At 38.6% G+C, this 27,738-nt stretch overlaps 2 protein-coding genes across 15 annotated transcripts in view; one reads left to right on the forward strand and one right to left on the reverse strand.

Annotated features, from left to right (window-relative positions):
- The window catches only part of MRPS18C (mitochondrial ribosomal protein S18C), a 5,886-nt gene extending 611 nt beyond the window's left edge, over nt 1-5,275 (reverse strand). The window contains exons 1-4 of one of the 3 annotated variants that reach the window (XM_002745644.6): nt 5,157-5,275; nt 4,354-4,409; nt 2,441-2,524; nt 1,044-1,101 (exon numbers count right to left, since the gene is read on the reverse strand). In XM_002745644.6, the coding sequence (XP_002745690.2) occupies nt 1,044-1,101; nt 2,441-2,524; nt 4,354-4,409; nt 5,157-5,271 (313 nt within the window). In that variant the 5' untranslated portion in view covers nt 5,272-5,275. The remainder of the gene's footprint in view (nt 1-1,043; nt 1,102-2,440; nt 2,525-4,353; nt 4,410-5,156) is intronic. The other 2 variants (XM_008993055.2, XM_054253185.2) reach the window with 2 other exon arrangements.
- A 216-nt stretch (nt 5,276-5,491) lies between these two features.
- HELQ (helicase, POLQ like) overlaps nt 5,492-27,738 on the forward strand; it is a 50,443-nt gene continuing 28,196 nt past the window's right edge. For 3 of the 12 annotated variants that reach the window (XR_004740809.3, XM_002745642.6, XM_008993051.5), the window contains exons 1-9: nt 5,492-5,940; nt 7,657-8,371; nt 12,311-12,489; nt 14,545-14,745; nt 15,450-15,522; nt 20,951-21,048; nt 23,141-23,239; nt 24,548-24,693; nt 27,108-27,347. Coding sequence is in view for 11 of the 12 variants with exons in the window: in XM_002745642.6 (XP_002745688.4) it covers nt 5,644-5,940; nt 7,657-8,371; nt 12,311-12,489; nt 14,545-14,745; nt 15,450-15,522; nt 20,951-21,048; nt 23,141-23,239; nt 24,548-24,693; nt 27,108-27,347 (2,048 nt within the window). In the remaining variant the exon portion in view is untranslated. Of the gene's footprint in view, nt 5,941-7,656; nt 8,372-12,310; nt 12,490-14,544; nt 14,746-15,449; nt 15,523-20,950; nt 21,062-23,140; nt 23,240-24,547; nt 24,694-27,107; nt 27,348-27,738 lie in introns of all 12 variants that reach the window. The other 9 variants (XM_078367909.1, XM_054253180.2, XM_035293371.3 and 6 more) reach the window with 9 other exon arrangements.

Raw genomic sequence — 27,738 nt, forward strand, 5'->3', positions numbered from 1 at the left:
TCACCTGCCTCAGCCTCCTTAGTAACTGGGATTATGGGCATGTGCCACCACGCACAGCTAATTTTTTTGTATTTTTAGTAGAGTTAGGGTTTCACCATATTGGCCAGACTGGTCTTAAACTCCTTACCTCAGGTGATCCACCTACCTTGACCTCTCAGAGTGCGGGATTACAGGTGTGGGCCACAGTGCCTGGCCTCACAACAATTTTTAAAGTCAAGGATTTGTAAATCATTTTTGTCAAGGGCCAGAATAATAATAATCCAGGTTTTGTGGGCCATACAGTCTCTAACACCATCACTCAACTCTGCTGTTGTAGCACAAAAACAACCATATGGCACTATGTAAACAAAACTACAAAAACAAGTAGGGTTGGGTGCAGTGGCTCATGCCTGTAATCCCAGCACTTTGGGAGGCCAAGGCGGGCAGATCACCTGCGGTCAGGAGTTCAACATCAGCCTGGCCAATATTGAAAAACTGTCTCTACTGAAAATAAAAAATTAGCCAGGCATGGTGTCGAGCGCCTGTAATCCCAGCTATTCAGGAGGCTGGGCAAGAGAATCGCTTGAACCCAGGAGGCAGAGGTTGCAGTGAGCTGAGATTGTACCTCTGCACTCCAGCCTGGATGACAGAGTGAGACTACATCTCAAACAAAAACAAAAGTGGCATTTGTATGCTTTTTTTTTTTTTATGATGAACCCAATCAAGAAAAAAGGGGGACAGGTCGGATTTGGCCTATGAGCCATAATCTGCTCATACCAAGTTTAAGTATTAATCTAGGAATGAGTATAGGATATTCCAAAACATCAGAAAACAGTTTTTAAACCCCAAGTTTTCTATATAGTTAAACTCTGCATACGACAGCAAAATAATAATCCTTTTGGCCTAAGAGGCTTTTTCAGAATACCTAGCTCTAGTCCCTCTAGTATCTGATCTAATAGTAATTTACAGCACAATTTGAAAATTTGACAGTTTTCTTAAATGACAGAAGTAGACTGATATAATTCTTATCTGCATTTAAATTCCCATGATAAAAAACAAAATACCTGTAATGTGCCTTCCATAAATGCATCCAGTAAATGGAGAAACAAACTGGGACAAAAGCTGTTTTGGAGTTTTATTTGGAGGGGAAAAAAAAATATTTGTTATTTATTCTTAAATGTGTAAATTTCAAAAAACAGCCTTCAAGTTATATAAAGCTTTACTAAATTTCAGACACATTTCATAAAATATGAGAAAAAATATTGTTATCCATCCTGTTATCTTCTGAAGTAGTATTTTCTATCCCATATGTCAAAAGTCTATATATAATTAAATAGCAGATTAATCAGCATATTCATTCAATGCTAAATCTGTTTTCTTGACTTCCGCAGATAACTTTCTAAAACACTGCTGAAACAAGCTACTAAAAAATTTCATCTATCAGGACAGGCTATCACATTACCCTCTGATAATAATCATTAAGACAAATTATCAGAGGGTAGTGAGATTTTCAGGAGGTACAAGTATACCAGGCATTTGCTGTAATTTATGTTTTATTAATTTAAATGCTTCTTTAGAATTTTCTAGGTGCTAGTCATTGTTCTTGGCACTTTACATAATCTTCCTAGTATGTGTGTTTGTAATTTCTTGGTTTTTCCCTCAAAGGCAGCTATTACTGTATACTACTGTCAATATACGGAATTCATTTTTTGTTTTGTTTTGTTTTTTGTTTTTTTTTGAAGCAGTTTCACTCTTGTCGCCCAGGCTGGAGTGCAATGACATGATCTCGACTCACTGCAACCTCTCCGCCTCCCGGGTTCGAGCAATTCTTCTGCCTCAGCTTCCCAAGTAGCTAGGATTACAGGCATGCGCCACCACGCCCAGCTAATTTTTGTATGTTTAACAGACAGGGTTTCATCAAGTTGGCCAGGCTGGTCTCAAATTCCTGACCTCAGGTGATCCGCCTGCCTTGGCCTCCCAAAGTGCCAGGATTACAGGTGTGAGCCACCACGCCCAGCCAATATATAGAATTCTAGTGCCATTCACTTCCCCCAAATTTGAACTTCTAACCTGCTGAGAGTTAGACGAGATAATATGTGAAGCAGTGATATGGATGGTGAGGTAAGGAGATCAGCTTCATCAGATGAGCTTTTTCCAAAGTTCTGGCCCTCACCAATTGAGAATCACCACCATAGTGAACTATTAAAATGTTTGGGGCAGTAAAAAAAAAAAAAAAAAAGAGTGGTAATAATAGTAAATGAGGAAGAGCCAAGGTGCTTTTACTTGAAGAAAGCAGAAATAAACTTATACATAGAATTATAACCAGATTTGAAATTATGAAGTTACTAAAAAACAGTTACCTCTACAAAAGCCTTCTATAAACTGACTTGATTCTCTATAAGCAGATCTATCAGAAGCAAAATCCTAAAATAAAGTATAGTGAAGTAAAACCAGATCTCACCTGTACATTCTTATAATCTACACGCTTTCCACACAAGATACACTTCTTAAGTGGTTCTTTATAAGGGTTTTCCATTGGAATGGGCTAGGAAAAAAAATGGAAAGTCTGATAATAGGATGTGTTCATTCTGAATTTTAAAAGGTTACTATTCTACATTCAAATCCATTCAAAGGATTCGTTATACCTTTCTTATGGTGTACATATTTTGTACAAGCATTTTATTTTGTTTCAGTTTAGTCTATAAATTAGCTCATGGGAAGATTCAGGAATAAAGTACAATCTTTGTAGAATAAAAGGGTTTATGGCAGAAAAATAAATTATGTCTGATAAGAAAGTGACTGTTTCAATGCTTTGCCCAGATTGTAGATAATGAAAAAAATTTTAGATAACATGCCATTCTTAAATGAGTGCAATCCCTAATTTATCCATCCCCATGTCTATCAAGTATTTTATCATTATTTTTATACACAGATAATGGCCCATGACTTACTGTAATAAAAGGTTCTTTATCATCCCAGACTACTATATAAGTTTGCATCCGCCTTTTTGGCTTTTCTATTATCACTATTGCCTCTATTTTTCTGTCACAGTGCCTTCCTCCTACTATCAGTATGGCTGTCTCCAGGATGGAGGTTCTCAACCTAGAAATGGCTTTGAAACCCATGACTCCCTGTAATTGTATGCAAAATTTCAAATGAATGGGACTGTGTGCCTTTTTCTGTGGAGAGGATCCATAAATTTGATTAGAGACAAAGGGATTTATGAACTAAAAAGAATAAAGTCCCTTTACTTTCTTAAAGTATGGGGGTTAATCAGATTACCAAGACACATGCTCAGAGAAACTAGACAAGTTCCTTTGTTTTTTCCAATTCCTCCAAAATTTCCAATTTACATTCAGCTCTCATGACTACATTCCTCAGCTCTGTGCAAGTGCTTTGTATAGTCTTAGTGTCAAATTACCTTTGTATGCAGTAAGAACCTGTGCTTTCAAGTCCATACTAATACTTTAAACTCATAAAAATATGCCAACAGGTTAGAGTAAACTGTATTTAATGTCTTGGTGTAAAACTTTAATTTTGATCCCTAATTTTTTTTTTTTTTTTTTTTTTTGAGCCAGTCTCAGACTCTTGACACCCAGGCTGGAGTGCAATGGTGTGATCTTGGCTCACTGCAACCTTCACCTCCCAGGTTCAAGCAATTCTCCTACCTCAGCCTCCCGAGTAGTTGGGATTACAGACATGCACCACCACATCTAGCTAATTCTTTAGTATTTTTAGTAGAGATGAGGTTTCACCATATTGGCCAGACTGGTCTCAAACTCCCTACCTTGTGATCTGCCTGCCTCAGCCTCCCAAAATGCTGGGATTACAGGCATGAGCCACCACACCAGCCTTGATCCCTAATTTCTTAAGGCAGCCCTCCAAATGAGACAAAGGTAGGAAAAAAATGTGAATATACAGCTAAGCTTTGTACAGTCTCTTTTCAGTTATCTAAAATTCTACTCACCCAAACTACCTTTAAAAATTCCCAAATCATTTGCTTACAGAGGGCTATATAAAAAAATAATGGTGATAAATTTGAGAATAAAATAATGTAAAAAATAATAAACAATTCCCAAATGACATATTCTTAAATTTAAGATCTAGGAAGAAAAATATGGTATTATAGCAGCTTTGCTTCTTGCAAAGTAGGGGAAGCTAGGAATTCCCTTACTTCAAAACTCATCTAACTGATGCCAATTCATCATAATTTCTGAATTCAGAGTAATTATTATCTAATTGTTTTGTCCTACAGCAGAACTCTATTCGAGTAGCTAAAATAAAAGATGTTAGAGTGTAATATCAGTTCTCATTCAAAAATTATAATTTGGTCATATTTGCAAGTGCCTTACTAACAGAAAAAAAAATTCTTACCAGGTCTTCATTGCTGGCTACCTGTTTATATTGTGAACAACCTCTTCTCCACAGCACTGCAATTAAACAGAAACAGCAATTAACGATTTCTTTTTCTTAGGTGAATAGCTAAGGATTTTTGTTTTTATGAAGACGGAATGAATTAAGGGACACAATATGAAAGAATGGTTTTATATTCATTATATTCAGAATGACTGGTTAAGTACCTTTAATTTATATTTGGGACAGATTAAGACTTAACATGGGTGTGCATTCCAGGGCTTTGGGGGAAAACACATGTTTTCTCGCCCATACAACCACTCATCTGCTCTCTTTCTGACATTCCCTTCATTCCATGGTTAGAGAAAATGCTTAATGCAAATTCTTACAGGAGAAGCAACAAGCACTGCCATACCAAAAAGAAAATGAGTAACAGACCCGTCCCAGAGATAACTTACAGAGAAGATAAAATTGCAAATATATAGATGTGAAGACCTCTGTCACAATTTCGTTCTGCCTGGGAACCTTAGACATCTGGAATTTGCTGCTGGGCGACTGTGGAAATGTCCCTTCCTCGCTAAGATTATCCAGAGATCTCTACTTTTTTAATAACCACTCCAACTTCCTCATACGTTTAAATATTTTAAAGGAGTGGACTAGACACTAAAACTAGCCATGGGCAGTTAAAGATTCCCATCCATCTTGGAGAAATTTAATCGCCTAGAAACTAGAGTCGTTTTGATGACAGTGACGACTCCACCAACCATTAGGACTAAGGTCATGTCTGCAACGCTACAATGGAGCATATGATATGGAGACTTTACCAGTGTGAATCCCGGGATGTGTAAGGCTGACAGCAGCGGTTACCAGGTGTGTCAACTTCTTCCTCCTTAGACCACCACAAACAGCAACCATAGTGGCCATGATTCCGCGTTTCATCCACTTCCTTTAGTTCCAAGTCGTTCCGAAAAGTCCCTTCCGCTGCTCTTCCCCTGTTGGCTTGAGTACCCGGTTCAAAGGTTCCGCGGGAGAACGCTCAGGACCCACGAGAATTGGTGAGGTTTTCAATACGCATGCGCAGCACCATTTGGTTCTGGCCCTCACGTCGTGGCAGGTCACGTGCCGCTTATGATTGGACAAGGAGAGGGCAGACATTTATGTTTGCTTCCGGTCCGCGAGCCCTGAGAACTAACTTGGGGGCTTTTCCCAAGGTGGATGTAAAGGAGCGCCCTCCTCCTACTCTCACTTCCATTCGGGTTTAGCGTCTGGGTCACTTAGAATGACTTCTGAATAGGGCCCTGGACCCTTGCCATGGATGAAGGTGGTTCCCGCATCCGCCGGCGGGTGTCTCTCCCCAAAAGGAAACGTCCAAGCGTGGGGTGCGTTTTTGTCGCTCCCACCGCGGCCAAGCTCGAGCGCGGAGATGAAGAGAAGAAGGAGGAGGAAATGGTGGCTGAGAACAGGCGGCGGAAAACTGCGGGCGTAATACCGGTCGAGGTACAACCCTGTCTACTCTCAGATTCCCCTGATTGTCTTGTCCTCGGAAGTGGTGATACAAACCCGGACCTCCTACGTCACATGCCCACTGACAGAGGGATGGGAGACCAGGTACGGAGGGCTTGGAACTTGAAACTGCAAACGTTTGGCATCCTTCCCAGATGCAGAGTTGACCAGTTTTATCGTCACCTTAGCTTCTCTCGTCTTCGTTACCACTGTTAATCGGCACTTAGGAGTTATTGATTGCCTTGTTATTTACATTTCTGTATGAATATGAAATGTAAACCCCTAGGCATAAAAGTTGTACACACAGCAAATAAATGGCATGACTGAGACGCAAATCTAGGCTTCCAAATAACAGCAGCTCCTACTGTACAAATAAAATCTGCTGTTTATTGAAGACCTGTTATGTGAAACTAGTTACATTATCTAGATTTTACAACAGTAATCAGGCCCTGAATAGTTGAGATACTACAGTTCTTACTCCATTTTACTATAATCACTTTACTATATTGCTGCCTCCAAGTTTACGTTTCTTCTGTGTAGTAGACCACCCCAAGTCAGTGTTCAGATTCTCAGTCTCAATTCCAAATTCCTAAGAACTCCTTCGAGTGTCTACTGGTACAGCCATGATTCTGTTACAGGCCAGTCTCTGTATATTGGAGCCTGGGCGGGCAGAGCTGCAGTTATCAGAAACATCGAATGCGCTGACATTTCGTAGACATCTAGCAGTCTTCCTGCTGTTTTAGTACAGGTTTAAGAATTAGAATCTGGCCAGGCGCGGTGGCTCACGCCTGTAATCCCAGCACTTTGGGAGGCTGAGGCTGGTGGATCACAAGGTCAAGAGATCGAGGCCATCCTGGCCAACGTGATGAAACCCCACCTCTAATAAAAATACAAAAATTAGCCGGGCGTTTGGCACACGCCTGTGGTCCCAGCTACTTGGGAGGCTGAGGCGGAAGAATCGCTTGAACCCAGGAGGCAGAGGTTGCAGTGAGCCGCGACTGCACCACTGTGCTCCAGCCTGGAGACAGAGCAAGACTCCGTCTCAAAAAAAAGAAAAAAATTAGAATCTGGCCGAGTGCGGTGGCTCATGCATGTAATCCCAGTACTTTAGGAGGCCAAGATGGGAGGATCACTTAACCCCAGAAGTTTGAGTTCAAAACCAGCCTAGGCAACAGAGACCTAGTCTCTACCAAAAAAAAGTTTTTAATTAGCCAGGTGTGGTGGCCTGCACCTTAGTCCTAGCTACTTGGGAGGCTGAGGCAGGAGGATCGTTTGAGCCCAGGATGTTAAGGCTGCATTGAGCCATGATCATGCAGTGGCTGGAGCCACTGCACTCCAGCCTGGGCAACAGAGCAAGACCCTGTTCAGAATCCCAGTATCATCACAACACTCATAAACTTGCTGTTTAGGCGAGTAATTTAACCTCTCTGGGCCTCCATTTCTTCAGCTGTAAATTGGTGATAATATCTATTTACATATAGGTGTATGTTCCATATGTGACCACATAATTATATACTTGGTACAGCCCTAGCCTGAAGCTCGTATTCCTTTTTTTTTTTTTTTTGGTTGAGACAGAGTCTCGCTCTGTAGCCCAGGCCAGGCTGGAGTGCAGTGGCACGATCAGGGCTCACTGCAACCTGTGATTCCCAGGTTCAAGCAATTCTCGTGCCTCAGCCTCCCAAGTAGGGATTACAGGATTCTACTACGGCCAGCTCATTTTTGTATTTTCAGTAGAGACAGGGTTTTGTCATGTTGGCCAGGCTGGTGAAGCTTTTATTAATGAAGCTGAAATTGCCATAAGTGTTTTTGTTCTCCTTGCAGCATAATGACAGTGAAGAGGACATGTTTGGTGACTATGATAGCTTTACTGAAAATTCCTTTATAGCTCAAGCTGACGACCTGGAGCAAAAATATATGCAACTTCCTGAACATCAGAAACATGCTACAGACTTTGCCACTGAAAATCTTTGCTCAGAAAGTATCAAAAACAAACTCAGCGTTACTCCCATAGGCAACCTTACTGAATTACAAACTGATGAGCACACAGAGAACCAGAGTGGGTGTGAAGATGTCACTGTTGAACCTGGAGCTGATCTTTTGTATGATGTACCCTCCTCACAGGCTATGTACTTTGAAAATTTGCGGAACTCTTCAAATGATTTGGGTGATCAGTTTATGAAAAAAAGGGATTGGAAGTCATCCTCTCACAACACTGTGAATGAGAAATTGCCCCATAATTGCATAGAGCAACGCCAGCAAAATGATGAGTCCTCTTCCAAAGTCAGAACTAGTTCAGATATGAATAGGAGAACAAGTATTAAAGATCATCTAAAAAGTGCCATGACTGGAAATGCCAAGGCCCAGACACCAGTATTCTCTAGAAGTAAACAGCTCAAAGAGACTCTCCTATCCAAAGAAATTAATGTTGCTAAGAAAACAATTGAGTCGTCATCAAATGACCTTGGTCCTTTTTATTCATTACCCAGCAAAGTGAGAGACCTTTATGTCCAGCTCAAAGGAATTGAAAAATTATATGGTAATGCTTTTTGCTGGAATAAAATAAATTTTTTCCTATTGTTACCATAATATTAGTGCAAGTCAACAGAAGCAAATGCTTTCATGGTCCATACTATTTCTAAAAACAAATCATCAGTGGTCTCTCAACCCCTTCCATCTCTATCATGCTGCCACTGAACCTATGTCCTTCCCTTCACAGTCACACTTGTCAAACCAGTTATCCTTTCTATGTGTTTCCTCACCTCACGTAATTCCTCATCTATCAGAAAGGAATTGCCAGGCGTGGTGGCTCACACCTGTAATCCCAGCACTTTGGGAGGCCAAGGCAAAGTGAGGTTGGGAGTTCAAGACCAGCCTGACCAATATGGAGAAATCCTATCTTTAAAAATAAATCAATAAAGGAATCATAAATTGTTTTACAAGTTAGATTCTGGTTCAAGGGCATGCCAAATTAGATGTTGGTAACAATTTGTCAGTAATTATATTGGTAGCTTCTAAGTAAGAACTTCAGTAAAGTACCCCACTCTAATTCTGGGTTCATCTGATGACTAAGGTGTCTAAATCCAGTGATACTTCCAATGTTTACCTTACCTGAAACTATTGACTATACCCTTCTTGAAATTTTTGTTTCTGGACCTCCTTATAACCACTCCTGTTTTTTTACTCTGTCTAGTGGATCCTCAGTTTTCTTAGCTGATATTTCCTTGGCTGGCTCTGTCTTCTCTACCAAAACTTCCTTGTTGCAGTATGTCTTCACAGTCACATGTCTTGAGTGAAAGAAGTCAGTATTAGTAATACTGTTGATTAGAACTAAGCATCTTTTTTCTTTTTCTCCCCATAACCTCCCACGAGCAGCCACAGCCACCTCTCCCCGCAAGTGCATCCCCACCGCCACCCAGATGTTCAGCCTTGTGCTATGACTCCCGAAACTAAACATCTGCAGTTAAAAGTCAGGGATGTCCAATCTTTTGGCTTCTTTGGGCCACATTGGGAGAAGTATTGTCTTGAGCCACAGTAAAATACACTAACACTAATGATAGCTGATGAGCTAAGAAAAAAAATTGCAAAAAAACCCCACAAAAATCTCATAATGTTTTAAGAAAGTTTACAAATTTTTGTTGGGCCATATTCAAAGCCATTCTGGGCCTCATGAGGGCCATGGGTTAGACAAGCGTAACTGCAAAGAAACAGTAATATTAAGGTATCTTGTAATGTTTTTCAAAAATCCAGGGTCCTTGCATATATTTCAGATACGTTTCATTTTAGACAATGAAGAGACAGTTGCTGCCCTACTGGAAGGTCAGCGCATCAACCTTCTACTTCATAACTTTTCTGGAACTCCTATTAGAATCTCATGAGTGATATGAAAAATTGGGTTCTTAGGGAGAAGACAATCAGGTTGGAGAAGTAGAACTACAGGAAACAAAGTCTAATAAAAGACTCTACAAGAAATCTAAATTGTGAGGTTCATGGTTTAAGAGCTAACGGTGTGCGCTACCCTGCAAGTAGGTGTTACCTTACTTCTCTCTGCTTTTCTCCTAGCACCTTGCATTTTGTTTAGTCTGCCAGAATGAATACCCTGAGGGCAGGGCTCTATCTAACTCATCTTTTTCTTAACTAGCACTGTGCCTGGTACACTGGTAGGTTCTCAACTGCTGGGGATTGTCACTTAAAAATGCAACATTAGCACTCTGGCCTTAGTTCCTCATCTATAAAAAGGGGTACTTTTTTTTTGCAAGTTAGATTCTGTGTCAAGGACACGCCAAATTAGATGTTGGTAATGATTGTCAGTGATTATATTGGTAGTTTCTAAGTAAGAACTTCAGTAAAGAACAACTTTTTAAATCTTTTTACCTCAAAATCTGGCTTAATAACATGACTAGATTAAAGCATAAATACGTCTGATACTTTTTATGAAACTAAAACAGTGGTTCTCAAGTGTGGTTCCTAGGCTGCAGCATCAACATCACCTGGAAATTTGTTAAAGCATATGTTCTCAGACACTTCCCCAGACCTGCTGTATCAGAACCTCTAGGAGTATGACCTGGCAATCTGTGATCACGGCTCACTACAGCATCAACCTCCCAGTATCAAGCAATCCTCCCACCTCAGCCTCTCAAGTCATGGGGACTATAGGCATGCGCCATCATACCCAGCTAATTTTAAAATATTTTGTAGAGATGGTCTCGTTTTGTTGCCTATGCTGGTTCTGAACTCCTGGGCTGAAGCAGTCCTCCTGCCTCAGCCTCCCAAAGGGTTGAAATTAGAGATATGAGCCATTGCACCTGGCTAATTTATGTTTTGATGTGAAGATGATATAAATATTATTTTGTCATGTTATATTTAAAAATCTGAATTGGATAAAATGTGGCTATAGTTAAGTTAAATTTTGGCATAAACATCTAATTTGATGAATGACACCAATCTGAAGTATTTTTGAATATTTATTCAGTATTAAATTTAAGTCTTTTTGAAGTATTTTTAAAGAAAAAAATGCAGTCACTTGTAATATTTGGGAATCACCCTAAAGCACAATAAGTTAAAGTTACTTGTAACTGTGATTCAGATAAAACCTTTTTTTTTTTTTTTAATAGAGATGGGTTCATATTGAAATCCTGGGCTCAAGTGATCCTCCTGCCTCAGGCTGCCAAAGTGCTGGGATTATAGGCATGACCCACCATTCCAGGGCAATAATCTGCTTTTTTAACTTAACTGTATGTTGAACATACATAGATCCATCTACTCTTTATTTTTAAACTGTAGAGAATCACACTGGGTGATTGTACAATAATTTATTCAGCCTTTACCCCCGCTCCATGGCACTTTGTACTTACCAACAATGCTGTGTGAACATCCTGCAAATAATCTTTATATGCTTTGGCTTCTGTTCTGTAAATGTAGAATCCCAGAAGTAATACTACCAGATCAAAGGCAATGTGCAGTTCTAGTTTTGATGATACTAGATTACTTTCCACAAAGATTCTAGCAGTTTATCTTCTCACAACCATACATGAGAATGACTGTCCGCTCCCCCACCATATTAGTCAGTTCTGGATTTTACATGTGTGGGGCTTTTTTTTTTTTTTTTTTGGTAGTTATTTCTTTTTTATTTTTAAAATTTATTTTGTCAAACCAGTAGAGAACAGTTGAGCATCTTCTCATGTATTTATTGGCCATTTGCATTTCTTCTTGCTATGAAGTATCTTACTTTTTTTGCTCAAGTTTCTAGTGATAAAACACTAAAGCATATTTTTAAAGACTTTTGATGATTTTCATTGTCAAATTATCCTACAGAGTGATTAATACTAGTTGTTATACAACATCTTGGATCTGGTCTATTTTCATGAATCCCACATTGCTAAATTGTGGGAATCCTAGTTGTGCCAGTTAATAATCCTAGTCTTTTGTGGTTTAATCAGTCCGAACACTTAAAGTGGTTTTTGAGCCATTCAGAGTTCAGGTCTCCATGAGAGCTAAAGTTTTTAATGGTTTGTGTAAAACCTAATAGATTTGTTTCTCTCCTCCCCCTACTTCTCTCTGAGATGGCTTTTGGCTGAATGAGGAAGGGAAGCTTACATAATCTCCTTGCAGAACATAAGAGGATGATATTAGAATACACATAGATCCTTGTACTGTCCCTTTGCTCTTCTGATATCCCAGATGACACTCCTTGTCCAGCAGGCTGCTGCCTGCCTTGCTGTAATATTGGACCCAAGTCTGCAGCTGGTGAATAAATGGGCTGGTTGTCTATCTTGCTGCCTAGGGCTGAACTAGGCCCTCACTGGCTAGACTACTTGCACATTTGGTATCTTTGCCATGTAACATTAGTTATAATTACATTTATCCTTATGAGAAGATTGTTCCACAAAAAGTGATTTGATTTTTTTCTTAGAAAACTTTTGAGATTTAAAGTTTGGAAGGGAAAAATAATGCCCCCCCCTTTTTTTTAATTCCACAGAATGGCAACATACTTGTTTAACATTGAAGTCTGTGCAAGAAAGAAAAAATTTAATATATTCCTTGCCAACAAGTGGTGGGAAAACCCTTGTGGCTGAGATTTTAATGCTACAAGAACTGCTTTGTTCTCGGAAAGATGTTTTAATGATTCTTCCATATGTGGCAATTGTCCAAGAAAAGGTGTGTGTATTTTAAAATAAATATTATTTGCTTATACTTTGACATTAAGATCTGAAAAGTAGCATAAATGTAATAACTGTACTGTTGAGAAGTACCTCTTTTTTTTTTTTTTTTTTAAGATAGTCTTGCTCTGTCACCCAGGCTGGAGTGCAGTGGCGTGATCTTGGCTCACTTCAGCTTCCACCTCCCGGGTTCAAGCAATTCTCCTGCCTCAGCCTACTGAGTAGCTGGGATTACAGGTGTGTGCCATCATGCCCGGCTAATTTTTGTATTTTTAGTAGAGACAGGTTTCACCATGTTGGCCAGGCTGGTCTCAAACTCCTGATCTCCAGTGATCTACCTGTCTCAGCCTCCCAAAGAGCTAGGATTACAGGTATGAGTCACTGTGCCTGGCGAGAAGTGCCTCTTAATGGAGAATTAATATTTTTAGAATGTATAAAAGCAGTGTATAGTACCTAAAATCTCTTTAAATACTAACTACCTGTTGTTGAAAGTTTTATTTTTTTCTAAATGGGTGGATTAAATGTCGTCTTAAATATTCTATTACTATTTACCCTCCTTTTTCTTTTTTGAGATGGAGTCTCACTCTGTCACCCAGGCTGGAGTGCAGTGGTACAATCTCTGCACACTGTAACCTCTGCTTCCTGGATTCAAGTGATTCTCCTGCCTCAGCCTCCCTAGTAGCTGGGATTACAGGTGTGTGCCATCATGCCCAGCTAATTTTTGTATTTTTAGTAGAGATGGGGTTTCTTCATGTTGACCAGGCTGGTCTCAAACTTCTGACCTCAAGTGATCCTCCCACCTCAACCTCCCAAAATGCTGGAATTACAGGCATGAGCCACTGAGCCTGGCCTATTATTAAAATTAGAGTTATTCTGATGCTTTTTCTTTTTCAGAGTCTTGCTCTGTTGCCCAGGCTGGAGTGCAGTGGCGTGATCTCAGCTCACCATGACCTCTGCTTCCCAGGCTCAAGCGATTCTTGTGCCCCGCCTCCACACCCAGCAGCCAGAATCACAGGCACATGCTACCACACCTGGCTAATTTTTGTATTTTTAGTAGAGATGTGGTTTCGCCATGTTGGCCAGGTTGATCTCAAACACCTGACCTCAAGTGATCCGCCCACCTCAGCCTCCTAAAATGCTGAGATTACAGACGTGAGCCACCATGCCCTGATGCTTTTTGATATCAAACATTGAAATTTATTTTCACATGTATTTTAAAAGTTGCATTTATTTTGCAAAGATCAAGACATTATGGCATTTCTTATGTATTTCAAAGTATGTCTTACCTGTGACCTTGTTCCTGTTGATGGGTATTAAAAGCTATAGCTTTTTTAACCCCATGAACACTTAATAATTAGAGGTTTTTTTAATCTGTGTTCTTCGTTTGTGTGCGTGTATTTATTTATTTATTTATTTTTGAGTCAAGATCTTGCTCTGTGGCCCAGGCTAGAGTGCAGTGGCATGACCAAGGCTTACTACAGCCACAACTCCCTGGGCTCAACCAGTCCTTCCATCTCAGCTTCCCAAGTAGCTGGGACTACAGGCTAGCACCACCACTGACAGCTGTTTTTTTATTTTTATTTATTTATTTATTTATTTTTTTTGAGATGGAGTTTCGCTCTTGTTACCTAGGCTGGAGTACAATGGCACGATCTTGGCTCACCGCAACCTCCACCTCCTGGGTTCAGGCAATTCTCCTGCCTCAGCCTCCTGAGTAGCTGGGATTACAGGCACATGCCACCATGCCCAGCTAATTTTTTGTATTTTTAGTAGAGACGGGGTTTCACCATGTTGACCAGGATGGTCTCGATCTCTTGACGTCGTGATCCACCCGCCTCGGCCTCCCAAAGTGCTGGGATTACAGGCTTGAGCCACTGCACCCGGCCTCTGTTTTTTTATTTTTTATAGAGATGAGGTCTTGCTATGTTGCCCAGGCTGGTCTCAACCTCCTGGGCTTAAGTGATCTTCCTGTCTCAGCCTCCCAAGGTGCTAGGATTACAGACATGAACCACAATTCCTTGCTTGTTTTTCTTTATTTTAACTGATATTCTAGATTTCAGGTTTGTCAAGTTTTGGTATAGAACTCGGTTTCTTTGTTGAAGAATATGCTGGAAGCAAAGGAAGATTTCCTCCAACTAAAAGAAGGGAAAAGAAATCTCTATATATTGCCACTATTGAAAAAGGACATAGCTTGGTGAACTCCCTGATTGAAACTGGAAGAATTGACAGTCTGGGTCTGGTTGTTGTAGATGAGGTTAGTTACTACTTTTGTAATTTGTCAACATTTTTATTATACTAAATATTTATTATTCTGGATATTATGTAGATCTGCTTAGTACCTTAGTACCTCTATAAAAATAAATTTATTTTAACATATAGACAGTATAGGTGAAGACAGTCCACGCTTGATAATCTTACATTTGCTTTTGTGTCAAGTGTTTCTTGAAGTGTGAATACATATATGTGTAGTATACAATTTTATAGGCTGGGCATGGTGGTTCATGCCTGTAATCCTAGCACTTTGGGAGGCTGAGGCAGGTGGATCACTTGAGGTCAGGAGTTTAAGACCACCCTGGCCAATGTGGCGAAACCCTGTCTCTACTAAAAATACAAAAATTAGCTGGGTATGGTGGCAGGTACCTGAAATCCCAGCTACTCAGGAGGCTGAGGCAAGAGCCTCAGCCTGGGAGACAAAAGCCAAAATCAGTTTCAAAAAAAAAAAAAAGGAAATTATAATAGTACTTATTAATCCCAGATTTATCAAGATTTTGCACCAAAAGCTAATTAACCTAAATACCAGTGAAATAATGTACATGTACTATAGTTGTTATATTCAAAATACTTACAAGATATAAGCAACTTTTTACAAATTTCATATGAATATATGCATGTTTTATATGAGTATTATATACAGATTTACTTCTCTTCCCTTTTTTAAAAAAAAAAAAAATCTCAAAGTTGCACATGATTGGTGAAGGAAGCCGTGGAGCTATACTGGAAATGACCCTAGCAAAAATCCTCTACACTAGCAGTAAGTATTTTTTAAATGAGGTCATGAATTGATTTATAATCAAGAAACTTACAAAAGACTTAATTCTTTCACTAGCTGCATTATATAACCTAAAGCAAGATACTTAATGCTTTTTGCCTTTGTTTTAAAATTTCTAATGTGTAGAATTTTGAAAGTAAATGAAATTGGTATTTGAAGAAGTCCTCTGTTATTATCCGCCCAGACACACCCCTCTTCCTCTATGTTTCTTTATCTGTAACACTAGGATAATAATGGTACCAGCCTGATGAGATAGTTCTAAGGATTATGTGAGTTAATGCATGTATTGCATTCAGCAGTGCTTAGCACGCTGCATTCAGTGAGGGTCTGCTGCTGCTATTGTAGCCATTCTCATCATCACCATGTATCACTAAAGCCATACATTTTAATAGTCACTTTAAGGAGCTATTTTGCAACATCAGATAGCCTTTAAAGTATATGAAAAATTTATTCTAAATGTCATAACTTACTATTTATTGATATGCTATATTGCATATTTTTGCAATATTTACCTATTGCAATATTTACCTTATATATGGAAAAATTATTAACTATAAAGGTAAAAATCTTAAAATGAATTTTTAAAATTTCAACAGCAATAATATTTAAGCAGGTTATATAGCATTTTATAATTGTTCATTCAAAAAAATATTGAGCACCTACTGTGTGCTAGGCACTATTTTAAGTGCTAGGGTTATAACAGTGAATAAGAGTTCCTGCTTTCATCAAGCCTGTATTTTAGTGAAAGCAAACAGACAATAAGCAGATAAGAAATCGAATGGTATGTCAAATGGTAATAAATTCAATGGAATTTAAAGTGGGAAAGAGAGGAAAATAATCACCTGCTTATGGAATCCAGTGTGCACTAACTGCCATTATCTTGATTTTTCTTCATTCAACTGCTTATCACTGTTTTTTGCTTTGGGTGATGGAGCATCATTCTCTCTTGGCTTTCCTACTGTCTCTCTGTAGAGGGATCATGTCTCAGCATTGAGAGATGACATAGCATAACAGCTGAGAACAGACTCTGGAGCTAGTCAAACCCTGGCTCACTTTTACTAGATACATGACCCTAGGCAATTTATATAAACTATGGCACTGTTTTCTTAGGCATCAATGAGTGATGGGAACAGAAGCTTTCTTGCTGAATTGCTGCAAAGATGGTATAAATTAATCTTTGTAGAGCATCTGACATAGTACCTATTTTTTTTTTTTTTTTTTTTAATTTTTTATTGGATTATAGGTTTTGGGGTACATGAGCAGAGCATGCAAGACAGTTGCGTAGGTACACACATGGCAGTGTGCTTTGCTTTTCTTCTCCCCTTCACCCACATTTGGCATTTCTCCCCAGGCTATCCCTCCCCACCTCCCCCTCCCACTGGCCCTCCCCTTTTCCCCCCAATAGACCCCAGTGTTTAGTACTCCCCTCCCTGTGTCCATGTGTTCTCATTTTTCATCACCCACCTATGAGTGAGAATATGCGGTGTTTCATTTTCTGTTCTTGTGTCAGTTTGCTGAGGATGATGTTTTCCAGATTCATCCATGTCCCTACAAACGACACGAACTCATCATTTCTGATTGCTGCATAATATTCCATGGTGTATATGTGCCACATTTTTACAATCCAGTCTATTATCAATGGGCATTTGGGTTGATTCCAGGTCTTTGCTATTGTAAACAGTGCTGCAATGAACATTCGTGTACATGTGTCCTTATAGTAGAACGATTTATAGTCTTTTGGATATATACCCAGTAATGGGATTGCTGGGTCAAATGGAATTTCTATTTCTAAGGCCTTGAGGAATCGCCACACTGTCTTCCACAATGGTTGAACTAATTTACACTCCCACCAACAGTGTAAAAGTGTTCCTTTTTCTCCACATCCTCTCCAGCATCTGTTGTCTCCAGATTTTTTAATGATCGCCATTCTAACTGGCGTGAGATGGTATCTCAGTGTGGTTTTGATTTGCATCTCTCTGATGACCAGTGACGACGAGCATTTTTTCATATGATTGTTGGCCTCATATATGTCTTCTTTCGTAAAGTATCTGTTCATATCCTTTGCCCACTTTTGAATGGGCTTGTTTGTTTTTTTCCTGTAAATCTGCTTGAGTTGTTTGTAAATTCTGGATATCAGCCCTTTGTCAGATGGGTAGACTGCGAAAATTTTTTCCCATTCTGTTGGTAGCCGATCCACTCTAGTGACTGTTTCTTTTGCCGTGCAGAAGCTGTGGAGTTTCATTAGGTCCCATTTGTCTATTTTGGCTTTTGTTGCCAATGCTCTTGGTGTTTTGTTCATGAAGTCCTTGCCTACTCCTATGTCCTGGATAGTTTTGCCTAGATTTCCTTCTAGGGTTTTTATGGTGCCAGGTCTTATGTTTAAGTCTTTAATCCATCTGGAGTTAATTTTAGTGTAAGGTGTCAGGAAGGGGTCCAGTTTCTGCTTTCTGCACATGGCTAGCCAGTTTTCCCAACACCATTTGTTAAACATGGAATCCTTGCCCCATTGCTTGTTTTTGTCAGGTTTATCAAAGATTGTATAGTTGTATGTACGTTGTGTTGCCTCCGGTGCCTCTGTTTTGTTCCATTGGTCTATATCTCTGTTTTGGTACCAGTACCATGCTGTTTTGATTACTGTAGCCTTGTAGTATAGTTTGAAATCCGGTAGTGTGATGCCCCCCGCTGTGTTCTTTTTGCTTAGAATTGACTTGGCTATGCGGGCTCTCTTTTGGTTCCATATGAAGTTCATGGTGGTTTTTTCCAGTTCTGTGAAGAAAGTCAATGGTAGCTTGATGGGGATAGCGTTGATTCTGTAAATTACTTTGGGCAGTATAGCCATTTTCACGATATTAATTCTTCCTAACCATGAACATGGAATGTTTCTCCATCTGTTTGTGTCCTCTCTGATTTCGTTGAGTAGTTGTTTGTAGTTCTCCTTGAAGAGGTCCCTTACGTTCCTTGTGAGTTGTATTCCAAGGTATTTTATTCTTTTTGTAGCAATTGCGAATGGCAGTTCGCTCTTGATTTGGCTTTCTTTAAGTCTGTTATTGGTGTAGACGAATGCTTGTGATTTTTGCACATTGATTTTATATCCTGAGACTTTGCTGAAGTTGTTTATCAGTTTCACATAGTACCTATTACATAATGGACCTGTGTTTGCTATTCTGTAATTATTGTCTTTCTATCATCAGTGACTTATATTAATATCTAGTTAATAGGCATTTGAATAAAATCTCTTTAGTTTTTCCTTCTCATGTTCCTCTGTGACATATCTTTCTAAGCTTGTTTATTATGGATATAGGTGTCACTGTGGATTCATGTTAGGCTCCTCCCTTGTTTGCTACAATTTCTGCTAATTCTCATGCATACTCATGACTTCAAGTACTTCCTATGTGCTGCTGGCTTCAAATCTGAATTTCCAGCTTGCACCTCTCTCCTGAGTAATATCTTTTTTTCTTTTTTTAAGATTTTTCTCCTACCCCACCCCTCTCCTGAGTAATATCGTCTGCCAACTGGGCATCCCTATTTGAATATTCTTTGAACAGCTAAGCTTAATTAAGGCTTAGTCTGAGCCCAACTCATTTCCTTCAAAGCCATTCTTCAGGCTGAATTCTTAGCCAGCACTCTCCAGCCAGCGAAGCCAGGATCCTATATATTCTATCGGCCACCAAATCCTATCTGATTTACCTCATGAATATATTTTTACTTCTCTCCCTCCTATTCCTCGTTACCACTAAGTCTTTAGTTCAGTACCTCATCCTTTCTACCTGGATTGCCCCAGATATCACCAAGTTCTTCTGTCTGCCTTTAGTCTTGATCACTGCCCTTCATTCGCCACATCCATCTTTCTTCAGTGCAAGTAGAATGATCTTCCCAAATGTAAAATCAATTAGTTTATTTTATTGTTTACCAATCTATAATAGCTTCCTTTGCTTTCTGCATAAATGCCTAATTTCTTAGCACAGCCTTTCTTGATTTGACCCCATGCCCACCTCTTCAGCTTCATAGTCTATTCTTATGGAATGGGAAGGAAACTCCTACATATTCCTCTTTCAGCCAGCTTCTTGAATGATCATTTCAAGACGTAGGAGCAATGAAGAAACATTCGCAAGGAAGCCCTATTTGGGTTTTCATTTAATAGCTAAGTCTAAAGCAGCCATTTTGTATTGCCCAGGATGTCATATGGTTTCATAAGCTTCACTCCACCTTTATTTTAAAAAAACAAAACAAACAAAAAAATGAAAACACTGTAGTCCTGGCTGCTCGGGAGCCTGGGAGCAAAAGAGTTGCTTGAACCCAGGAGGTGGAGGTTGCATTGAGCTGAAATCGTGCCACTGCACTCCAGCCTGGGCAACAGAGCGAGACTCTGTCTCAATCAGTCAATCAATAAAATAAAAAGTTAGCTTGATAGCAAGATCTCATAAAGGACTTTTCATGTGGCAAGAGTTTGAGACTCATTTAGCACTCTATCCTACTAACTTTACATCTGTCTATAGCCATACCTGTGGAACATATCATAGCTCTTCATTAAAAGGATCCAGATAGACAGTTATAAGCAAATTTATACTCATTATTATTGTTTAGAAGCCTTAATATCCTACTTTTTGCAAAGTTTAAAACTCTATAAACTTCTAAGTAGTAACTTTCAGGATACCTAAAAATTTCATTCTTCAATTGCCAGATTAATACTCTGGTAATATATTTGTAGTTTTCTTTTTTTAAGAGGTGAGGTCTCACTGTTGCCCAAGCTGCAGTGCAGTGACACGATCACTTTAGCCTCCTAAGTAGCTGGGACTACAGGCATGCACTGCCATGCCCAGGTAATTAAATTTTTTTATAGAGATAAGGTCTTACTCAGTTGCCCAGGCTGGTCTTGAACTCCTGGCCTCAAGCAATCTTCCCACCACCTCACCTCCCAAATTGTTGCCATTACAGATGTAAGCCAGGCACCCAGCTATTTGTATTTTTCTTTCTCTCTTTTTTTTTTTTTGAAATGGAGTCTCGCACTGTCGCTCAGGCTGGAATGCAGTGGCACAATCTCGGCTCGCTGCAACCTCCACCTCCCAGGTTCAAGCGATTCTCCTGCCTCAGCCTCCTGAGTAGCTGGGATTACAGGAGCCCACCACCATGCCCAGCTAATTTTTATTTTATTTTATTTTTAGTAGAGATGGGGTTTCACTCTGTTGGCCAGGCTGGTCTCGAACTTCTGACCTCATGATCCACCCACCTCAGCCTCCCAAAGTACTAGGATTATAGGCCGCACCTAGCCTATTTGCATTTTTCTTACTTACCTCTCCCACCCCTTTCCCAAATCACTCAGGAAGAATTCAGGGCACGAAAAAATTGCTAAAATTACTTTATGATGTATTAAATATTTTCCTTAATGCTTTGGTTTTTGTTTGTTTTTTAGAAACAACTCAAATTATTGGTATGAGTGCAACATTAAACAGTGTTGAAGACCTACAAAAGTTTCTTCAAGCAGAATATTATACCAGTCAATTTAGACCAGTATGTACCTAAGGTTTGCACTGTATTGATTTGTTTTGTATTCGTCTTACTTAGAAATAAAAGTAGTAAACATAACATTTAAAGAATTTGACAGAGTAGTGAAGGGGCACGTTTTACTCACCGTGACTATGTGCTAATAAGATGTTGTGTATAGAGAATTTAGGAATTTGTTTATAGGTTAGGGATCTTGGGTTGGGTCACCAATGTATCTATAACCTGGCCCACAGGCCCTCAATGAACATTCATTACATGAGTTTTCCCAGATACGCATTTTATTTTTTCATTTCTTATTCTCTAAAGCAAATTTTTTAATTTGGCAAAAATTTAGTGAGACATGTTTTGAGTTATTGGCACATTAAAAAACATATCTTAAAATTTAAACTATTTTAAAATATTTATATATTAGTAGTTATAATACTTTTTTAGTAAGTTAAGGCTTCACATGGATTTATATGTAAAGTCCTCAATAGCAGCATTCCCAAAATGCTTGAAGAAAGTAAACAAATGTAATTTGTAGTTATTTGAAAATAGCTTATTATATATATATATTATTTGTGTGTAGTACAGTGTGTATGTTTTGTGTCTGAATAGCTTTTCAGTTTCTAAATAGGCTTTCAGAAAATAATTTTTTTAATTGCCAAATTTTAATTTGAAATTTGATGTTTTAGCAGGTGCAGTGGCTCACACCTGCAATGCCAACACTTTAGGATACTGGGACAGGAGGATTGCTTTGAGTCCAGGTGTTCATACCAGCCTAGGCAACAGGGCGAGACCCCAGTCTCTACAAAAAATTTAAAAATTAGCAGGACAGCCAGGTGCTGTGGCTCATGCCTGTAATCCCAGCACTTTGGGAAGCTCAGGCAGGCAGATCACCAGGTCAATAGATAGAGACCATCCTGGCCAACACAGGGAAACCTCGTCTCTACTAAAAAAAAAAAAAATAGCTGGGAGTGGTGACCCATGTCTGTAGTCCCAGCTACTCAGGAGGCTGAGGCAAGAGAATCAGCTGAACCCAGGAGGCAGAGGTTGCAGTGAGCTGAGATTGTGCCACCGCACTTCAACCTGATGGTGGAGTGAGACTCCATCTCAAAAAAAAAAAAAATTAGGGCATGGTAGTGCTCATGTAGTCCCGGCTACTTGAGAGAGTGAGGTGGGAGGATCATATGAACCCAGAAGGTAGAGGATACATTAAGCTGTGTTTGCCACTACACTCCAGCCTGGGCTACAGAGTGAGACGCTATCTCAACAACAACAAAAAATTGATGTTTTTACATTTGTACCAGATATGAACATTCTCAAGATATATTTTTTCAACTTAATTGCCACATTAGACATTGTTATTGTTATTTAAAAAATGCAATGAGCTGTGTTTACAAACTTTTTGTGTGTAAATACTGAAAAATAATGTGGTGGTATTTAGAATCAAAACTGATGAGTAATAAGACAGAAAGTTTTGGCTGAACATGGTGGCTCATGCCTGTAATCCTAGTACTCTGAGAAGCTGTGGCGAGAGGATTACTTGAGCCCAGGAGTTCAAGACCAGCCTGAGCAACATAGAGGGACCACATCTCTATAAAAATTAGCTTGGCGTGGTAGCCTGTGCCTGTCATCCCAGCTACTTGGGAGGCTGAGGTGGGAGGATAGCATGAGTCCTAGAGGCTGAGGCTGCAGTGGGCTGTGATCATGCCACTGCATTCCAGCCTGGGTGATAGAGACCCTGTCTCAAAAAAAAGACAAAGTTTTAGATCTTGAGACATAAGACAGATAACAGCTTAGTAAAAGATAAGAACACCATGACTCACACTTTCTGTGACAAATACAGAAGTGTGTGGTTTCTTTTTGGATATAGTGTTTACTTAATTAAAAGTATTTCTTCAAGGATATTGATCTCTATTTTGATTTAAAGGGGAAAAAAGACCAAAAAAGAAGAAGAAATGATAAAGCAAGAACTTTTAAGTTGAAGCATGTTTTATATATCTTAGAAAAGCTAAAATCTTTTATAGCTGTCTTTTTTTAAACTATTTTATAACATTTAAAACTCTGGAAGAGGAATTTATATGTGGTATTAATCACAAGTGTCCTTTAATTCAAGGTTGAATTAAAAGAATATCTGAAAATAAATGATACAATATATGAAATTGACAGCAAAGCTGAGAATGGCATGACTTTTTCACGTTTCCTTAATTATAAGGTAATGTTGATAACCTTTAAATTCTAGGTTGCCAGACTTTGTGTCTGGGGCACTGCTGAAGTTTCCAGTGGGTTCCATAGGACAGTTTAGATTTTTGAGAGAAACAGCTAATGCTTGACATTTGTTGGACAACATGCAGACTACCAGTTCAAGATAGCTCATTTCCAATTTCAACTTTAGATCACACCATATTCTTTTCTATGACATCATATCTTTGTGAAGGTGGGGTTTCTGCAGTTGCTGTAAGCAAGTACCCTGTGAAAATCAATCTGGAACAGAAGAGAACAGCTGTGTCGTTTTATTCCAGAGTTTGAAAGACAGTACCAAGTTGTACACACATCCCGTTAGTGAGCCATTGTGGTTATTTCAGAATAAAATAAAAATATTTTTTCATTCAACTAATGTGTATTATTTAGTCTCACAGCTACTAAGTTGTGAGGAAGTACATATTTATTAAGTCGTTTGGACCTCACTATTTAATTAACAAAACTATTAAGTATTTTTTTTGGCACTGGGTCTGTGAACCAAGAAAATTTGGAAACCTCTCCTGTAAATGTTTAGTTATTTAACAGCAACAACAAAAGAATAATTTATAGACCATCTAGATCAGATATTATATTAAAAAGTTACTGTCTACTATGCAAATTTTAGTGTTTTATAACTTATATGAAGGATATTAAAAAGGGGAAGAAGGGACTATACAATAGTTTTAGACTTCTGTGAAGGTGTGTTATTCTAAAGTATGTTTTCATTAGTTTTTAGTAAAGTTGAAGAAACTGAGATTTTAAATAACTTTACATTTTTTCTTCATATTCTTTGTGTTCCTCATGTCTGTTACTACAAAAATTGTCATAATTCAGTAGTGTGATTGAATCTGTGTTTTTGAAAACTATTAATGGCTGTAAAGGGTATGTCTTATTCACATAGTCCTTTTACTATTATTAAGATCAACCTGTGTTTCCCTCTGTGGACCTATTTGTTCTGCTATGGTGGAGATGGCATGTAGTGAGGCTATTAATAACATTAACTATTTTCACTTCTTTAATTTTCTTTAATTCACTTCTTTAATTCTGGGGTTCTTTTTAGACTAACTAAACCTAAGAAAATCATAATAACCTAAAAGAAATGTGAGATTGAACATTTTGATGTTTAATATAGATTTCATCTTTTATTTTAAATGATCAGATTTATTCAATTGGAAGTTTAGAATTATAGATGGTTTATTTACCTTTCAGATCACACTGGTAAAAAATAGACAGGATTTCATGTTTACTAACCACCTTGTTCCTACATCTTGTTGTTTTGCAGTATTCTGATACCCTGAAAAAGATGGATCCCGATCACTTGGTAGCATTGGTGACAGAAGTTATTCCCAATTATTCCTGCTTAGTTTTTTGTCCTAGTAAGAAGAACTGTGAAAATGTAGCAGAAATGATATGCAAATTTTTAAGCAAGTATGTTAATCTTTTTAAAATATCCTGTTTTATTTTTATTATGAATTACAGACTGTGTATTATGTTTATTGAGCAAGCACTAATTATGCCTTGCAAAATATTATATATTATAGTATACTAAAGGCCTTTACCTTGAAGAAAGCAATTTTAACTGTGAAAATAAATGTGAAATGGCCAGAGAAATATTCTGAGGTGGCTGGGCACCATGGATCATGCCTGTAATCCCAGCACTTTGGGAAGTCCAGGCAGGTGGATAACTTGAGGTCAGGAGTTTGAGACCAGCCTGGCCAACATGGTAAACCCCATCTGTACTAAAAATACAAAAAATTAGCTGGACATGGTGGCTTGTGCCTGTAATCCCAGCTTCTGGGGAGGCTGAGGCACGAGAATCACTTGAAACTGGGAGGCGGAGGTGCAGTGAGCTGATATCGCACCACGGCACTCCAGTTTGCACAACAGAGCAAGACTCCATCTCAAACAAAAAGAAAACTCTAAGGTTGCATGTAAGAGAATGTTAACTAATATAAAACCTTGGCTACATAGTTAATCATCTTGGAGGCTTTTAAAAATTCCAAAGCCCAGGCTACATCTTAGGTAAATCAGAATCTCTGGCAGTGACACCCAGATGTCATTTTGTGAAGCTCCCCAGGCGAGTCCAACATATAGTCAGGAACCACAGTCAGAGGACTAATCACTGTCACCACTGTGGAGATGAATTATATCTTCCATCCCTTGTTTTTCTCCTTTTCCTTTTTTTTTTTTTTTTTTCCTGAGACAGTTTCTCACTCTGTCACCCCGTCTGGAATGCAGTAGCACAAGCACAGCTTACTGCAGCCTCAACCTCCTAGGCTCAAGCAATCCTCCCACCTCAGCCTCCTGAGTAGCTGGAGCTACAGGCACACACTACCACTACCAGCTAATTTTTGGTAATTTTGGTGGAGATGGCATTTTGCCATGTTGCCCAGGCTGATTTCAAACTCCTGAGCTCAAGCAGTCCACTCCCCATGGCCTCTCAAAGTGCTATAATTACAGGCATGAGCCACTGTGCCTGGCCTGCCTTTCTTAGTAAACTTCACACTTAAGTTGTATGGAGATTTGGATGTAATTTCCTGAAAAAGAAATGTATTGGCTTGTAATTTTGTAGTATCATAATATTGGCTTTGTCGTATTCATAGAGATAAGTATGAAGTTACTTTAAGCACTAACAGTTCAGTTTTGTATCCACCTATTTGTCCCATGTGTGGTTTAATCATTTTCTGAGATTTCTTTCAGCCCCTTAGCTAATGCTGGCTCACTATTCATAGCCAATTAACTTGAATGCTAATCTAGTCAACATCTACCTCCTCTTTCAATCCTACTGTCATGGATTGGTCTAAAATGGACTTAAATTAATTGAATAGCAAAAGATAAAAATGTTTGGGATAAGATAAAGGAGTTGTTCATTTCGGTAACAGTCTGGTTTTACAATGATGATTTTGATTATAAAAACTTAAGGAAATTATCATTGAAAAACTATTCTCATTGAATCACTTAGAATAATTCAAGGTCGTATGATGGAGACACTGGCTAAGTGATGGAAATATCGTAGGATATGAATGAAGTTTCTAAAGTGCTAGTGCTTAGACAGTGTTTTACCATAGAAGTATGATTTAATAATATATATGTTTCCATTTTCAGAGAAGAAAATTTGTGTCTTAAAATAACTATCCCCTATAAACATATATGTTATAAAGAAGAAATAGTCATAGCATCTAGAGCAGAGATCTAAACCTGGTATCCATGGATTCAAAGGAAGTACAGGAATGAATTTCAGGAAATCCACAAACCCTCTGAAATTATATGTAAAGTGTTGTATTTATGTAAATAGTTGTATTTTTCCTTATCTTTTTTTAATTTTATTTTAGACAAGGCCTTGCTCTGTCACCCAGGCTGGTATGTTTATAGCTCATTGCAACCTCAAAATCCTGGGTTCAAGTGATCATCCCACCTCATCCTCCCCCATAAGCTGGGACTACTGGTGCACGCACCACCATGCCCGGCTAATTTTTGTTATTTTTTGTAGAGAGGTGGTCTCGCTTCATTGCCCAGGCTGATCTTGAACACCTGGGCTCAAGCGATCCTTCTGCCTCAACCTCCCAAAGTGCTGGGGTTACAGGCATGAGCCATTGCACTCCACCTTTCCTTAGTTTTGATAAGATTTTCACAGGGTTCTGTAATTCACAAAAAGATTGAGAGACTGCCTAATAGTTAATGAAGTCAGAATCAAAATTCTGAGAATAGTTAATGTACTTAACTCAATGAAAATAGTATATTAAATAAAGAATGTTTATATTAGCATCTACGAAAATGAAAATGGTAGGAATTTTGTCACTAGAAGATCAAGGGTTTATATTTCTAACAGATCTTTTTCATAGGGAATATCTGAAACACAAGGAGAAAGAAAAATGTGAGGTGATTAAGAACTTGAAGAATATTGGCAGTGGCAACCTGTGTCCTGTCTTAAAGCGCACGATCCCATTTGGAGTTGCCTATCACCATAGTGGCTTAACAAGTGATGAAAGGAAACTGTTAGAGGAGGCCTACTCCACAGGAGTGCTTTGTCTTTTTACCTGCACATCTACCCTAGCAGCAGGTGTCAACCTACCAGCTCGAAGGTAAGAGATAAGTGAATATTGACCAGGCTCAAAACTTTTCCATTCCTAGCTTACAAGGAGCTTTGTTGTTTATCAAAAATTTATCAAATGATCTTTTAGCATATGCTGAGTTGATTGGTTGGTTTATTTTCTTGAATATTTAAATGAATATTTAATGAAATATGCAATAAAAAATAACATTTATAGATTTCTTGATATTAGAATTACACCCTTTTATGCTCTTCATATCTGATTTTGATGTTAGGGTTTATTATTTTGTTTGTATAGAAATAGGTGGCAAGTGTTTCACCTTTTGTATAATCTGAAAGAGTTTATTTAACATAGAGATTTCCTTGAAGTCTTGGAGAACTAATCCATAAAGCAATTTGAGTCCAATATATATATTTTTAAA

The sequence above is a fragment of the Callithrix jacchus genome, chromosome 3, assembly GCF_049354715.1.
Source record: "Callithrix jacchus isolate 240 chromosome 3, calJac240_pri, whole genome shotgun sequence".
Lineage (NCBI taxonomy): Eukaryota > Metazoa > Chordata > Mammalia > Primates > Cebidae > Callithrix > Callithrix jacchus.